At 48.0% G+C, this 16,492-nt stretch overlaps 2 protein-coding genes across 3 annotated transcripts in view; both read right to left on the bottom strand.

The window, feature by feature from the left end:
- JPH2 (junctophilin 2) overlaps positions 1 to 4,852 on the bottom strand; it is a 33,422-nt gene extending 28,570 nt beyond the window's left edge. Inside the window, exon 1 of the mRNA XM_082491098.1 lies at positions 4,444 to 4,852. Coding sequence (XP_082347224.1) covers positions 4,444 to 4,822 — 379 coding nt within the window. The 5' untranslated portion in view covers positions 4,823 to 4,852. The remainder of the gene's footprint in view (positions 1 to 4,443) is intronic.
- Positions 4,853 to 9,407: 4,555 nt separating this feature from the next.
- LOC309678164 (oxidative stress-responsive serine-rich protein 1-like) lies at positions 9,408 to 16,406 on the bottom strand. 2 transcript variants are annotated; one of them, XM_082491122.1, is made up of 4 exons: positions 16,308 to 16,406; positions 12,860 to 12,976; positions 10,946 to 11,059; positions 9,408 to 10,217 (listed from the first exon to the last, which is right to left on the bottom strand). In XM_082491122.1, the coding sequence occupies exons 2-4, from the start codon at positions 12,934 to 12,936 to the stop codon at positions 9,524 to 9,526; spliced, it is 885 nt and encodes a 294-aa protein (XP_082347248.1). In that variant the 5' UTR covers positions 12,937 to 12,976; positions 16,308 to 16,406; the 3' UTR covers positions 9,408 to 9,523. The 2 variants fall into 2 exon arrangements, with proteins under 2 accessions (XP_082347248.1, XP_082347249.1); XM_082491123.1 differs by having other exon boundaries at positions 12,860 to 12,973; positions 16,308 to 16,372.
- Between the last annotated feature and the right edge of the window lie 86 nt (positions 16,407 to 16,492).

The raw sequence follows: 16,492 nt of genomic DNA, 5'->3' as shown, positions 1-16,492 counted from the left end.
GCAAGGGGGGAGAGCCAGGACACAAAGCTGCCAGCCAGGCAGCCACGCGCTCACACGCATCTGACATTCTGGAAAAAAATACTAAAAGAGCAGTGGACGTGGAAAAAAAAATAAAATCTCTATTTAGGATGAAAATGAGATAAGCTCTGCCTCTCCAGCCCCCCCGAATCACCAGGGCGGTGGGACAGAGCCACCTAACCCCATCAGGGTGCGATTACTGGGGGACAGGACCCCAATAATCCTTTATTGTCTGCATTTTTTCTTGTCATAATGATGAAAACCACTGGTTCCTCTCTGACCCCCGGGTACACAGTACATCACCTCTGCCCAGCCCCGACCAAAGTGGAGGGGTGGCCCTGCCTGGGTATCTTCATAGAATGGGACGGATCAAATTGTGAGACTGGTAAAAACGGTAACTCTGCAGCCTTCACCTCCAAACACGCCGCCGGGGTGGCAGCACCCTCCATTTCTCCCTGGCAGCAGGACAGAACGGTGCCCGGCTGCATCAAAGGCAAAAGCTTCAGCTCCTGGTGCACACCCAGCCCGGCAGCGAGAGCCTGCTGTCAGCAGCATCACATCTCCCCTTCCCAGCCTGCCTCACAGCTCTAGTATAATTAGCGATGAATGTAAATAATACAAACAACCAGGTAAATAATGCAAACAACTCAAATTATATCACTGCCCTATGATCCTCCGCTGTTACCCAGATACTGTGATGACAGACGTGTTAGAAGAACTCAGTGTAAAAGGCCAGGGACATTAAATCAGTGCACAGTGCCATGTGCGAGACAGACCAGCAACAACCTAGTGCTTTTTTTTGGTGCCAACAGTATTATCTGATGGTTTCTGTTGGAAAAGAAAGGGGGGGAAAAAACCCAACTCAAAGACAGAGGGGGGAAAAAAAAAATCACAGCATTAATTCATGGGTCAAATTCAGCCACGCGGGAGCTTTGCTACAGAGGCAGCAGACACAAGCCGGCACCATCTCGGCTTGCCCGGAGCCTGTTCCTGATTCCCCGGCCACAGTCCCATGGATGCTGCTCCTTCTGCCCCAACCCAGGGGCCTTCCCTGCCCCAGGCACCCGAGGAGCCAGCGCTGCTCCCCATCACCCCATTTTATCTGTCCCGGTAAACCACGCTTCTGCGTTTCTTTTCCCCTTTCTTGTGGTCTGGTGATCACTGAATGGTCTAATTGTTTCCGCACACAGTTAATTGACATTGCTGTTTTCTCTTAGCTCCCTAGAGACCAAATTGCAGCGTCAAAAATAAGTTGGTTTTAGGCTGCTTCAATTGCAAGTGAGTGTCGTCCCCCCCCCCAAATAGATATATAAAGTTATTTGTATAGCAAAGCCTGGCTTTGGGCCAGGTCCTGCATACGCAGTACCCTTCTGCAGCCGCAGTGAGATTGTTTATTTTGCAGTGAGACTTGACTGGGTCAAGTACTCGGAGTCAAAAGCACACAAGCATCCAAAAAAACGAGGCCTTCCTTACAGTGGAGACAAACCTTACAGGTGCAAACCGAATAACTCGGTGTTTACTCGTAGCTTTGGTTGCAAACCGATGGGTTCCTTCGTGCTGTGCCTTCCACGGCCCCAGTCAGCGTCTGCTTTAGCTCGCGCAGCCTACCCCAATAAAGGGTTTCGAGCTCTTTGCAGGTGACAGCGGCAGACACGCACGTATATCCAGCGTGGATATGCAAGGAAATATATCATAGTGTTTCTGTGTCTGCCCGGGCACGGCAGGAGCTCTGAACCCCTTGGCTGATTTCAGGCAATGTCACAGAAGGTGGCCTGGTTAAGCCTTCAGTCTCCCACAGTTTTCACAAAAACGGGCACTTGGTAGCTGAGAGAAAAAGCAAACAACTCACGTGGTGCCTGGGCTAAACCATACCACGAGTCCACTTCTTATTAGACCCTAACATCTATACATGATTTCCAAAAGCTTCACTGCAGATTTGGGCTTCATTTAGCCACCAGTCTCAGCCAGCCACAAGATAAAATATACTTATAGGATTGTCTGTCATTTGTAAGTGTATTTTAAAGTATAAAGTTTTTGCATGTGTGGGCATATATATATAAAAATATATATAAAAAGTTAATTTAAAGTTTGTTTTAAAGCATTCGAATCAGCTACATCACCCTGAAATCCACAGGCAGCCCAACCATGACCTAAAGCTTCTAATGACCTGGCAAGAGCCGCGCGTTCCCAGAGCCCTCCTCCTCGCGTGGCTGGCTTCCAGGGGGCTTGGGAATCACGTCCCCTACTTGAGGGATGGCAGATTTCCAAAGCCCTTCCAGATGTTTATCTTGGCAACCTCAAATTCAAATATTAACAGGTCCAATTAGCAGCCTGGTCACATCTGGGTCTTGCAGATGGTTACCATGTACAGGTGAGGAGACAAAACAGGAGTGGGACCTGCAAGTCCTACAGATGTAACATTGGCTGGTGATTCCCACTTTGGCTTCGGACGCAGCTTTCTACACATCCCTGTGCCATCAGAGAATCTCACGTGTTGAATGAACGGCTCGGACCAGCCAGGACGTGATGGCCCAAGGCAAGGAGGGACGCTGGGCACCAGCCCTCCTGAGCTGGGTCTGGCCGGGTCTCGGGGGGCTCAGCTCAGCGCTGCCCAGGGTGGCTTCGGCAGGGCACATCTTCATGGATCGGGGCTAAACTGCCAGCCTCGGGCGGCAACAGGGATCACGCAGACGGCACATTCTTGGGTACGGGACAACGCCCCGGGGAGCACTATGCTGACAGAAGCAATATATTATATATCCTTCCAGAAGAAAATCTTGACTCATCTTTCCCCCTCTTCTGTCCCAAGTTTTCAGTCCAAGATCTAATGAAATTCAAACTCCTGAATCAAATTTTGCCTCTCAAAACTCTCCTCCACAACATTAACTCGAACATCAGTAGCCCTGCACCCTTTCTAAGGTGCATTTTAGGAATCAGTGAGGAAGCGGCCAAGCAAATTCATAGGAGACCTTGACATCTCCAGAATGCGAGTCCCAACGACAGCCGCTGCTGACAGTTATCTGAACACAGCTCATTACCCATCAGAGCACACCGCACACGTAACCTACGCATCTTGTGGCCACCCGTGAAGGTTCTGCAATGCACGCGTACACACGTATGCATTAGCCTGAACTCTCGCTGCCGCCGTGCAACCTGCACAGCTCAGTGTTTAACTGTTCCACGGGCAGAGCGGGGAGAAAACTTAAGGAGCTGGAAGGACTCATCAGTTCATGTCTATACCTACAACCTCAGAGGGCACAAACAAAATCAGTCAACTTCAAGACTACGTTCCCAGGCTTAAAGGTAGCCATGTACCCAGGCAACTCATTGAGAAATGTATATGTAAAAGCATAACCCTGACAGCCAGTCTTGAATTAGTCCATTTTTCTAATCTCTGTAAATCCAATGCTTTTCATTCCGAAGATTTATACCATTACCATTATTTTTCATTACAAACTAACTCCGTTGCCTGTCCCGGATAAATATAGATGCGATTCTGATCCATATTTTGAAGGGTATTTCTTTCAAATCACCCTCTCTATTTAGCTATCCTAAATATGGCAGCCTGGAACATTATAGTACTGAAGAGCTACAGAATTACTTGCACAGAGATTCTTGCAATGTTTCTAACCCCGAAATTGCCGATAATGCAAGAACACAATTAGACTGAGCATTTACAGAGCACAACAAACATCTGACTACACGGTGCATTTGTGTACTAGCAGGGGTTGAGAGCTTCCAAGTAATTGAAGGGATTTATTTTAGGGAAAGGCGTGTGACTACGTATTTGAAACAGCTTAGATGAACTCAACCAAAACGGTTCAGCAAAGCAGATGTCCAGGCAGCCCATCAGAGGCACGCAAGCAGTGTTTAATGCACAGGCACAGAGCCCTACGATGCCGTGGGCGGCTTATATCCGACGTGAAAACATTCACAACTGGCTGCCCAGTGAGCGAGCGAACGACTCACCGCGGTCACACACCAGTGAGGAGTTTCTGATTTGGTTCGGCAATGAACCACAATAACCAGTCCCTGGGGCACCAGGAGTCAACAGACTACACAGATCGAGTTGGTTGGTGTTAACTATTGATACAGACACTCCAGAGCAGCTCCCGAGGGAGGGATGGTGGGGGCAATGCTCCTGCTGCTCCTCCCTCGTGTCCACAGACAGTGAGCCGCACATGCTGCGCCCGACAGCAGGAATCGGGGCACGCACATGCATTTATGAGGCGGCTGCGCCCCAAGCCCCGCTTCTTGACTGAAGCACCCCAATGACTCATTGCGGACCACTGTCCCTGTTTGGATCTCACTAGTGGGGACAGGATCAGGTCACCCCTTCGGCAGGGACAACACGCAGCCTCTGCCATCGCGGGTTGAGCATCATCCTGTTCATCACCCTCCCAGCCCCTCTGGAGTCCCCCTTACCTCCGTCAGCGTACGTCTCGGTGCCGTAGCCATCCTGCAGGCCGTTATTCCAGGTACCTTCATACTTGGCTCCGCTGCTCATGCTCTGCCTCGCGCCATACCGTCCCTTAAAGCCATGGGTCCACTCGCCTCTGTAAACCCACCGTCCTTTGGTCTCGATTCCTAGGCCGTGCCTCTTGCCTTGGGACCAGTAGCCTTCGTAGGTGTTGCCACTGGGCCACGTGTATATGCCCACCACTTCGAAGCCATAGTTCCAGGAGCCCGAGTACTCGCCCTGGCCCTTGGGGCCGGTGCAGATGCCGTGCCCGTGGGCTTTGCCCCCTTCCCAGCCCCCGCAATAGGCACCTCCATCATCGAAATCAAACCTGCCGCCGCTCATGGTGCCCTCCGGTGCCCCCTCAGCCGGGCAGCTCTCCCAGGGGCAGAGCTCCGGGGCGCGGGGGCGGCTGCCGCATCCCCGAAGGAGCCGGGCTGGGCACCGGGAGCGGCGGCTCCTGCCTCGCCTCGCCCGGCCGAGGGTCCGGGGAAGGGGATGGAGAAGAAATTGGAGGGAGGGGAGAGGGGCGGCAGGGGCAGCCGATCCGCGCCGCTACCTGCCCCGCCGCCGCGTCCCCGCCGCGGGCATGGGGCCGCGCCCGGGCAGCCGAGCCCCGCGGCCGGGGGGCAGCCGAGCCCAGCCCCGGGCGGAGGAAGGGGGTCCCCAGCCGGCCGCGCTCCCCAGCCCCGGCCGCCGCCGCCGCCGCCCGCCCCGTCCCGTCCCGTCCCGTCTCGTCCCGCTCCGCTCTCCTCCCCCGCCGGGAGAAAGGTCAGCGCTGCCCTAACAAGGCCATCGGATCCCAGGAGCTGCTCCCAAAAATAACCCCCCCCCCGGAGCCCGGCCTCCGCCTCGGGGCCCTTTTATGAAGGAGGGGAGGCACATCCCCCCCCCCCCGCCCCGGGCAGGGATCCAGGCGGAGAAGAGGCTGGGAAAGTAAATGTCTGCTTAAAATAGAGCCTGGGAAGGGGGCGCGCCGCTCCCTCCCCGCCGCCGGTCCGGGCGCACCGGCAGAGGAGGGGGCGGGCGAGCCGTGCTTCGTTCCGTTCCGCTCCCCGGACCCCCCGAGGGATGCCCGGGGCAGGGCGGCGGGATGGCAGCACGCCGGGCTTCGGGGAGCGCCTGCGGGAGGGTTTGCTCGCACCGCTGGGGGAGAGCGGGCAGAGTCAGAGCGAGGGGGTAAAAGCACAGCCCTCACCCAGGGCGCAGCGCACACCTTAGCCTGGCCGCTGCTTTTGGAGGGAATGTCCAGAGCTGCTTTAGAGTGGTGAAAAGGATCCACAAATAGCCACGCCCCCCTCTCCCAAACAACAACAATTTCACCAAAACCTCCTTCTGTTTAACAGCTGGCAGCATGATTTAGTCTGTGTTTAGAAAAGAAAGGTGAGACCCTACCCTCGGGGCAGTTGCAGACACACTGAGAGCAGTGACAGCCCACCTTGCTTGTAAAAATCCACGTCCTCCCTACCATCTGTGTTTGATGACAAGGACTGAAACACCAGCGTAAGAGGCTTATCCAAGCCCTCCCTTCCTCCAGCCACCCCTGCCCCATCTCCAAAAGACACTGTCACGCACGCAGGACTGTGACAAGATGACCTTCCCCTCACCGACCACCAGCTGCTGAGAAGCTGTAAGAGCTGCGAGGCGAGACCGTGCCATCAGCAGGCTGTGCTCTGCCCTTCGAGAGGAGCTCCCAAGACCCATGTCCAGCGCTGGGGCAAAGCTGCCACAGACAACAGCGAGTTTCAGACTCAGGTAACACAGCTTTACAACCTGGAGAGGCTCCCCATCAGTGCTGCTACAAAGAGGCATACCAAAAAAACCCAACCATACAATATATAACTGCAAGAAAAGCTAAGTATGTATATACAGCACAAACTACAAAATACCTGTGAGCACAGGTGAGAATGACCAACTGCCCACTATAAAGCTAATTACAAAAGGCTTCACTCTTACACAGCCACAGGAAGGAATGGGCACTTCAGTAAGGGACTCCAACACCGCTGAGAAATGCTGCTTGGCACAACTAGCCCTCTAAAGTTTTCTTTCTTTTTTTTTTTTTTTTAAAGTCAGACTTTGAAATTGTCTCAAGTTGATTTTTTTTTTTTTTTTTTAAAGCTAAGCTCTTAGACTACTCAGTCATACTTTCAAGATTCTCTCTGCACAATTAAGGGTTGGAAATCCACATTTTCTCAAAGCAAAACCAGAGGGTTTTGTTTTGTGGTTTCTGGGTATACCAAAACATCCTAAAACACCCTGTAGTAACAGAAGGTAAAGCGTTAAGGCAGTGGTGGCAGCTGCCCATGGTCTTCTATTTCATGGTGTTCCAGGATTTACCAGCCCAAATATGTTGTAACTGCCCTGAGAGGATGCCAAGTTCAGGACCACATAATTATTTACTTAGCAACTCTTCCTAATTACATAGTAGAGTTGTGAACTGATAGTACACTTTGTTTAAACGTTAATAACTTTTGTAGATGTTGGCACTTAAAGAGCCTTTGTTGACTACTGACATACCCACACGAGGAGACTTCAGAACGCACGAACACTGCCTGTGTGCCGAGGCACCGCCCAGCACCCGTCTTCTTTCTTCATTTTGGCAGAAAAAGCCCCATTCTCCACTGAAGGCTGAGGAGGCGCGGAGGAGCCCACTGCACCCAGCCAGTCCACACCCGGCGGCCTGGGGGGGACCTCTAGTGGCCCAGCACTGCTTGCCTTCCTCCCCAGTCTCCACCAGTTCATGCCACCTCCCTTCCCAGTCCGCATCAGTTCGTCTTTCTACTCTTATTTTTTTACATTACTTCCATTTCCATCCGCTTTCTGTAACGCGGTACCGAGCACCTGATGTTGCAATCCTAAACCCTGCGGGTACAGGTCTGTGGCAACTAATGAAAGAAATGATAACATGCAGCACCGTATTGAAAGGTGTTCCCGGCCCCACAGCAGTGCGGTGGCTGCTGTCTGCGAGCATTTGGGAACAGTAAAGAATCATTATTTGAGAAGTAAGGTCAGTTTTTTACTTTGCAGCCCAGTATGGCAGACAATAGTCACCAAACAATTGCCTTGAATTCAGAATGCAGGAATACAGCTATTGAAGTGCAGGGAAATGGGAGGGAGCTGTGGGACCCAAGTACACTCTGCAAGGGGTAGATGACACTGGCAAAACAGGTAAATTTGCATGGCTCCTTAATTCTAACATATTAGGCGCTGCCACAGGAACTGAAAAAAAAAAAAAAACCAACAAAAAAAAAACCAGCCCAGAAGTAATACCAAAGGATTTCACAGGAAGATGTTTGTCTCCATTTCTTCTGCAGACCTTACAGTCAATAAAAGTTCAGGTGCTGCAAACAGTAAAGGCAAACTTAATACAACTCATGTCCCCCTCAACAAATCATATTATTTGATGGGACGCTCCTTTGCTACACGCATGTATAAAAGACAGATTGTGCTGACACACACTAAGTATGGCTAAATGGTTGTTTCTGAAGAAGTAAATTTCAGGAAGAATGCAAACCACCAATATTTTGGACCTGGACACCTAAAGTGATGCTGGTTTAGTAAAAAGACTGAAGGAGGAAGAAAATACAGTGTTCAAAAGTTCCCTACTGTGCAGTTGACAACTGTTTGCTCAAGTCTACGGATCTTAATACTTGAAGGGTTATACTTCGTGTCATAGAGCAGGCTGAACAAAGCTGAAAACACAGTGCAGGCTCTTTCGGCCTTCATAAAAAATAAACTGAACAGGGTCCGTCATCTCATTTCTCCTTTTGTTAACCAGAGAAGCAACCCCCCTGAAGAAAGCAGGGTATTTCTGCTGCTGCAGACAAGTCTCTAAGGACACTCAACAAAATGTTACACGTGCTTTACATTTTCCACTAAACAACACGACACAGATTGGAGTAACCTCTTGAAACAATCTTAGAATCATAGAATCAGTGAGGTTGGAAGGGACCTTTAAGATCATCAAGTCCAACCATTAACCTACCCTGATAAAAACACCACCACTCCTAAACCATGTCCCTAAGCACCTCATCTACCCTTTTCTTAAACACCTCCATGGATGGTGAATCCACCACCTCTCTGGGCAGCTTATTCCAATGTTTAATAACCCTTTCAGTGAAAAAATGCTTCCTAATATCCAATCTAAACCTGCCCTGACATAACTTGAACCCATTTCCTCTTGTCCTATCACTTGTCGCCAGGGAGAAGAGGTCAGCTCCCATCTCTCTAAAACCTCCTTTCAGGTAGTTGTAGAGGGTGATAAGGTCTCCCCTCAGCCTCCTCTTCTCCAGGCTAAACAACCCCAGATCCCTCAGTCGTTCCTCATAAGGTTTGTCCTCCAGACCCTTCACCAGCTTTGTAGCCCTTCTCTGGACACCCTCCAACACCTCAATGTCCTTCTTGTAGTGAGGGGCCCAAAACTGAACACAGTACTCGAGGTGAGGCCTCACCAGTGCCGAGTACAGGGGGATGATTACTTCCCTAGTCCGGCTCACCACACTATTCCTGATGCAGGCCAGGATGGTGTTGGCCTTCTTGGCTGCCTGGGCACACTGCTGGCTCATGCTCAGCCGGCTGTCCACCAACACCCCCAGGTCCTTTTCTGCCAGGCAGCTTTTGAGCCACTCCGCCCCCAGTCTGTAGCGCTACATCTTGCTTTGATCATCCCAAGTTTCTTGTCTAATGAGGCAGTTTAGTAAGCAAATGTTATGTTAACCTACCAGCATCTGACTACATTAACATCAAAGATAGGGCAGAAGGATGTCTGTTCAGCCGATCAGAAATAAAGCCTCTTCAGGCACAAAGAACAATGCCTCCAACCAAGAAAAGAGAACTCTGTCTCCAGAATTTGCCTAGTGGTAACAGTACCAAGAAGACAGGAGATGGCTAAGCTGTTTGTCCAGCTTAAATAATGAACATTAGCTAAGATGCAAAGAAGTGTTTTTATTGCAAGCACAGTGAGCAGGGCGTGGGTTGCATCTCACATGAATGTGACTGAGGGCAAATTTAAACCACCCACCCTTCTGTTTTTAGTGCTCATTGCTGTCAGGTATACATCATTTCTGCCATGTGAGACATTTTCTTTGGAATATACAAGTAATATTCCATGTATCCCGAAAGATCTTCAATAGTCACATCATCCACAAAGGCCCTGGCTTGCTCAGAGCACGAGCGTGGAGAATTTGAGGGAGTTCTTGATGGCAAAGACTGGGAGTGATCCTCAGAAACTGTTCTTCTATCAGGTGGCAACTGCAGGGTGTTCTGCAAGCCAGAGAATTTGTACACTTCCATATCTTGCCATCGTTTACACTGACAGGCTTTATCTGCACATGCACATGGCTTATTTGTGTTCAGCTTGCACATGGATTGAAAGTCAGAAAGCTCCGTAGTCTTTAGGCTTGCTTTGGATACTAGAGAAACAGCAGCTGGAGAGTTCTCCTGTTTGTTCTCCAACGCCGACTGCGTAACAGAAGCTCCCAAAGACTCAACATCAGCTCCCTTCTGGTCACCATCAGGAGCAATACTGCATTGTTCACGTGCACAAGTTTCCTTTGGGATTGGCATCCCAAACCCACTGCTGTCATCTGCGGCATCAATCTGGCTCTTGTGCACTAGCTGGTTGCACGTGGGATGTGATTTTGCGCTGCAATGGATAAACTTTGGAGGATGAAGAATTGGAGACTTGGAACGCCTACGACGCTGGGTTCTCACAACTCCTCTAGAAGGCTTCTTCATAGACCTACCAGGGAAAGATACAAAAGGGAGTGAAGATACACTAAAAGACTTACTGCTGGATTACAAGTAACACTGGGCAAAATCTCTACTGCATTTTATTGCATGCAAGAGCTTTAAACTCAAGAGTATTGGCACTGGGTATTCTGCTGTCTTGGAATTTGACTTTCTTCTAGTCAGCTGTATAAAATACAAAAAGGAACACCTGAGAAATGAAACCAAAAGTGTGTGCTTTTAAGGTTAAAAGCATAAGTAAAGCATGTGAGACATGACAAAATAAGCTCTAAGAGAAGGACAAAGCACCAGACGACAGCACAAAACTAATGAAACAAGGCCAAAAGGTAGTTTTGTTTCAGTAAGAGATGTGCATGAAGTTCTGCATAGACACTCCAAAACCAAATTCTTTATTTTAATATAGTTCCCAAGGCATACTGGCAGCTTCTGCAACCACTATTGAAAGAGATGTATTCATGATTGTCTGATTCAAAAATGGCAGTTCATGTTTATACTAAGAGAAACCTATAGCTGAACAGCACAGCCTTTCACTTCATATAACTGTAAATAAGAATAGTAGTCACCTGTGAACAGAAAAATGTGGTGTAGACTATTTTAAAAAGCCTCTTTAATAAAGAAAACTTTGCTCCCTTGTGTAGGTACTAGAAAATCGGTCTGTTTAAGATTCCCTTTCAATACAGTATCATTTGAAGTAGTCTGATAATCCCAAGCTTCTCTTACCCATGCCAGGTTTCCTTAGAAGTACACACATTCTTAGGTTTGTTTTCATCTGCCACTGTTCTAACTAGTGTTCTTGGACTTGTCCCTTCACCCACAGAGAGAGAAGCAGTAGATCTGTGAAAGAGAAAAAAGTTAACAGCCTAGACTGGTTAGCATTATGAATATGAAAACGCTTATGAATCTTCTTTCCCAAAAGAGACTGCCACAAATCATTTACAATATGTCTTAAAAGACCTGCTCACAAAGATGACCCAAATCAGAAAGATAGTGTTTACACATTCCTATCTCAAAAGTTTGTATAACGGACTCTTACACCAACATGATGCCATTCAGCAAATAGACTGCAAATCCAAACTCCACACGTCGATGATGAAGCACACACAATAGCTAAATTTCAGCTTCCCAGGAGAGGGGAGGGGAAAAACACCATCACTGAAGAAACACGTCTCTCTTTCCAGAGACAAATAAGCCATTCTTGCCTAAAAATAAATGTTCTTTGGACATGAATAGACTTTGTTTAACTCAAGAACACTGAAGTCTCTGTCTAGGACAACATAAGCTAAAACTCTTCATACTACTGTAAGTTGAATCACTTGAGCAACAGAGTTGTGTCAGATCTTCAACTTCTACTCAAGCCAGGAACCTCACAAGATTTACTAATTTTTCTGGTGCCATAAATTAATCCCAAATTCCCATTTTCAAGGAGGTCTGATAATCCCAAGAACAATTTTTCCAAGTTGTGACTTCACATATTACACCAGAATTCCCAAGGAAATTATTTTCCAAATTCTGTATCAAATTGGTTTGTAAGCATGGCCAATTCCCTGAAAAGTGAAAGTAAGTCTCCACACACAGTTCTAGGATAGTTTTAACTTTTATTTAATAGAGGCTAAACTATTAGTGAAACACCTTCCATTTAAAGAACAATGAACACAGAGCAGTAAATTGAAGGCCAAAAGCAAAAACTCCAAAGTAATTAAGCGTGCCTGACTTGGGGGTGGGACTAGCGATAACGAAGAAATGAGAGATACTTGAGTGATGATACATTTGTAACAAGTTTATTACTTAAATGAAAGATAACTTTAGAAGCCTGTCTACTCGCCATCTAAGTTCTACAGTAATTCTAGTTACTACCTTGATATTTACATACTGCCTTACCTACACTTTCATTTCAGTCACTGGCATAATTGCATCACTGACAATAGCTTACTGAAACACAGTACTATAGAAGTACTATGTAATGGTGCACATTTGTCAGCAGAAAAAGACACATTCTAAATAAACTTTTTTTTTTTTCAGATAACAATGATCATCACCAACAGAAGACACATGCTGCTTGTGTTCTGCTACCTGGGACAGGGAGGATAAGCGCTATGTGTCAGATCTCCCACAAAACAAGACAACACAAAAAGGATTCTTTCCCATTTAGTGATTTTGGTTATAAATAGGAAATTTGTAAGTGACATCAATAAAAATAGTTTGTGTGGGAATCATGCACTGAATCTAACGCTCTCCTTTACTGACATGGAAAGAACGTTTCTCTCCCGGGAAAAGATGGGAGTTTATTCTCACGACAGGCCTTCAGAGCCATGACAATATGCTAATTTCAATAGCAGAGTTCTAGTGCTACAGACGTAACCTCTGGCAGCCAGATTCATGCCAAAAGTCGTTTAAGCATGTTGTCGACTGCTGACTGTTTGGTTTGTTTCAAGCCTGTTGGGAGCTAACAAGGGAGAAACAAATTACAATTCCTTCAGAAGTGCAGAATTTATTTCAGTTTGTGCAACTAGAATGAAGGCTTTCAGTGCCTAACCTTTTGGAATTACCTCATTCCTTCAAATTTAATAGCAAGGGTGTTCCCTTTGAGTCCGTTTGCAATATGTTAACTCCGTACCTCCCTGTAGTGTTACTTACCCAGCTGTGTCAACTCTTAGCTTTTTGAATGCTGTCTGCAGGCTTTCCTCTTCTCCATCCTTAGCTTCCGTTTTCATTATTGGGATAGCCAGAAGCTGACAGAGTTACCATGTACTGCTACAAGCAGAAAAGAGACATGACTGTAAGAACGTTGTTAAAAACATTAGTTGCCCAGCAGCATCATAATACACGAAAATAAACCCAAAATAGCACACCGAGCACACAAAGCTGAGGTCATTCTAGTAGAACATTTTTGAAAGTTGATTCAGAACAAGCTTTATGATACCCAAGAATGGAACAAACAGTCTCTTGTACGACTGCATAGGTGAATTAGCAATTTAAAATGAAATTTGATGTCAATAATGCCTTGCACATCCATTACTGTTTACAGACTCTCATGTTTGTCTTAAGAACGTTACCAGAATAACTCCACAAGAGGTGAAAAGCAAGAAGGACCCCCATTAGAAAGAGTCAACTTTCTACAACTAGTATTTCCAACTTTTGGACTTGATGTTACATATATATTTAACTTCCCCCACTCTCTCCCCTCCTCCCCCCCCCCCCAAAAAACCCCAAACAACCCACAAAAGATTTTTCTTAAAATAAGATAAAGCTTTAAGCTAAATAACATTTTTTTTTATCTTAAGTCTAGGTCCCAGCAAGGGTAACACACTCCTATCAGAACAAGATATTTTGACTGCAAATAGCTATTAAAATTTTCTGACATCAGAAGCAACATTTGCACAAGTACAAATGCATATAACAGTACGAACAGCAAAAAATAAGCCTTGTTTTAAATAAAAAAGGGATGAACAAAAACTGGCTTATGTATTTCTTTAGAATCTATCTTTACTGTGTTTTAATCTAGCTACAAAGGAATCTCAAACCTTTCTGAATTTGATGCTCTTCAGTACTGTACTTTCTGCAATCACTTGCACATCCTACACCAGCCATGCTTCTGCTAAAAAGTACTCAATAAAGGTTTGCTTCCTCAGCATGGGCATCGCTTTTGCTAAGCAGCAGCCACCAACAGCAGCAAGTCTCAGTTCTATACCAGAGCACCTCAAGCTCAGTATTTGTTTAAGTTTAGCTGTCTGATTAACCTGCTTCATTTAATGCTTTTGACTTCTCTATTTTTTGAGTAATGTGCTCTAGGCAATCCTGCTTTAGCAGGAGAGTTGGACTAGATGATCTCTAGAGGTCCCTTCCAACTCTGATAATTCTGTGATTCTATGATTTTCTACCGGGGCTTCAGCAAGGCTTTTGATACTGTCTCCCATAAGATGCTCATAGAGAAGCTGATGAAGCATAGACTGGATGAGCAGACAGCGAGGTGGACTGCTGCACCCAGAGGGTTGCGATCAGTGCCACGAAACCAAGTTGGAGGTCAGTAACTAGTGGTGTATCCCAAGACTGGGTCCAGTCCTGTTTAGCATCTTCATTAATGATCTGGATGATGGGGCAGAGTGTACCTTCAACGAGTTTGCTGATGACATCAAACTGGGAGGAGTGACTGATACGCCAGAGCATCACAATGTCATCCAGAGGGACCTTGATGGGCTGGAAAAAGGGGCTGACAGGAACCTCATGAAATTCAACAAGGGGAAGTGCAAAGCCCTGCCCCTGGGGAGGAACAAGCTCATGTGCCATGACATACTGGGGGACAACTAGCTGGAAAACAGCTTTGCAGAAAAAAGCACGTGGGGCCCTGGTGGACACCAAGATATTCAAAAGCTGTCTGTACACAGTCTTGGGCAACTGGCTTGGGTGGCCCTCCTTGAGCTGGAAGGGTTGGACCTCCAGGGATTCCTGCCAACCTCAACCATTCTGCGATTCTGTATCTTCCTCAAACTTTAAGAATCCATTACAAAGGTGACCATCCAAACCCAGTGAATGATAATAGCTCCTGTAACAAGAACACAATTATACAGGGCACTAACTCTACCTAGTAATACAGCAATAATGCCTACGTTAGTACTATTTTTAACAACTAAGCACCAGCTTTTTTGTAGCATGGAAAAGAAAAGATCTCAGTGAAGAGAGAGGAGTAATCAGAACCTCTGCAGCTCAGTTACTTATGCAGATGGAGTGTGGTAATTTCTGTTCTCTCACAACCTCATTCCAGTTGGAGATGGCAGCTCTACCCACTGTTGTTCCAGCTGCTGTCTCTGCTATGATTTCATCTGGACACCCTGTATTGCAGACAGCTATTATGACACATACAGAAGGATCCTAACAACTTCAAGGCACACGTCGTCCAGTGAGTCAGACATCAAGTAAACATGACAGGAGGAAGTTAACACAGACACTGACAACACAATGCTCATCTGAGCGAGTTATTTCAGATACTTGCTTAGTTAAATACTACTAATCTGGTGAAACATGTAGTCCCTACTTCAGAAAGCTTTTTCCCTTGACCCAAACAGAGGTTCTTTACAATTAAAAATTCAGTTTATAACCTTTTTTTTAATACCAAATCCCTGTTTTATATAACCTTAGCAAGAAAGTGATAAACATTTTTAAATCACCATACATTATTCAAAACGTACTACCAGCCTTAGACTAAATATTTTATCATGCTGCACTTCATCACTGACACAGTAAACCCTCAAAACGATGCAGAATGTTTTCAGATAAAGACCCACTGACTCTGTAATAACCAAATATAAGCTTAAGCATTTCAGACGCACCAGTCAACTAGCACTGACACCAAGAAAAAAATTAATTACTGTAAAAAACAATCGGAGTTTAACGTTGTGTCAAAAAACCCACGGAAACGTATGTTCTTTATCGCCTAGGAAAACACACATCCATCCTTTCCCATTTTATTTTCAGCTATCTCCCAGCACTACAGGACTACGAACTCAGCTCGGTGCACCCCTACTCACGATGGTGCAACGCAAAACTCCCGCATTTGGCTTTACGGACGGGCACACACAGGCATAAACGCTCTGCGCCGCTCCCGGCCAAGGCCCTGGGCACCGGAGCAGCCCCCGAGCAGGGACACGGCCCCGACGCCCTGCCCCAGGCCAGCGGCGCTTCCCCGGCCCCCCGAACCACCCCCCGGGGCCGCTTCACAGGCTTTGTCGCCCATCGTGTCCCCCCCCGGCCGCCCTCGGCCCCGGGGAGCCCCAGCAGCACCCCCCGACCCTGAGGGAGGTCCGGGGGGCCCAGCGTGCACCCCAGTCCCGCAGCCCCGGGTGAGCCCTGGCACCGCCGCTCTGTCCCGACGATGACGGGGGTGGGAGAAGGCCCAGCCGGCGGTGGGGGTGACTCAGCACAGCCCCCGCGCCCCAGCGGGCCTTCCCCAGGGCCCGCCACCCCCGCGAGGGGACCGGCGACGACCCGGAGCCAGGGAAGGCTCTGTCACCGCGGAGACACAACGGCCCCACCGCGCAACGGAGGAAGGACGAACAAAGGGAAAGACATCCCGACACCCCACACTCACCGCGCTCCCCGAGGGCCCAGCCCCCGCCACCTCCCACCGGGCACCGCCGCCCGGATGAGACCCCCTCCCGCCCCACCGGAAGGGGCGGGACCAGCGCTGTTCGCGCAGGCGCTCTCGGCAGGGCGGGGGGACTCGGGCTCGGCGGGCATGCGCGGCGCCGCGGGGCGATGACCTCACTTCCTGTT

This window comes from Vanellus vanellus, assembly GCF_965231255.1.
Source record: "Vanellus vanellus genome assembly, chromosome: 15".
NCBI lineage: Eukaryota > Metazoa > Chordata > Aves > Charadriiformes > Charadriidae > Vanellus > Vanellus vanellus.
The sequence above is the reverse complement of the archived record's forward strand: the minus strand, read 5'-3'. Positions and strand labels throughout refer to the sequence as shown.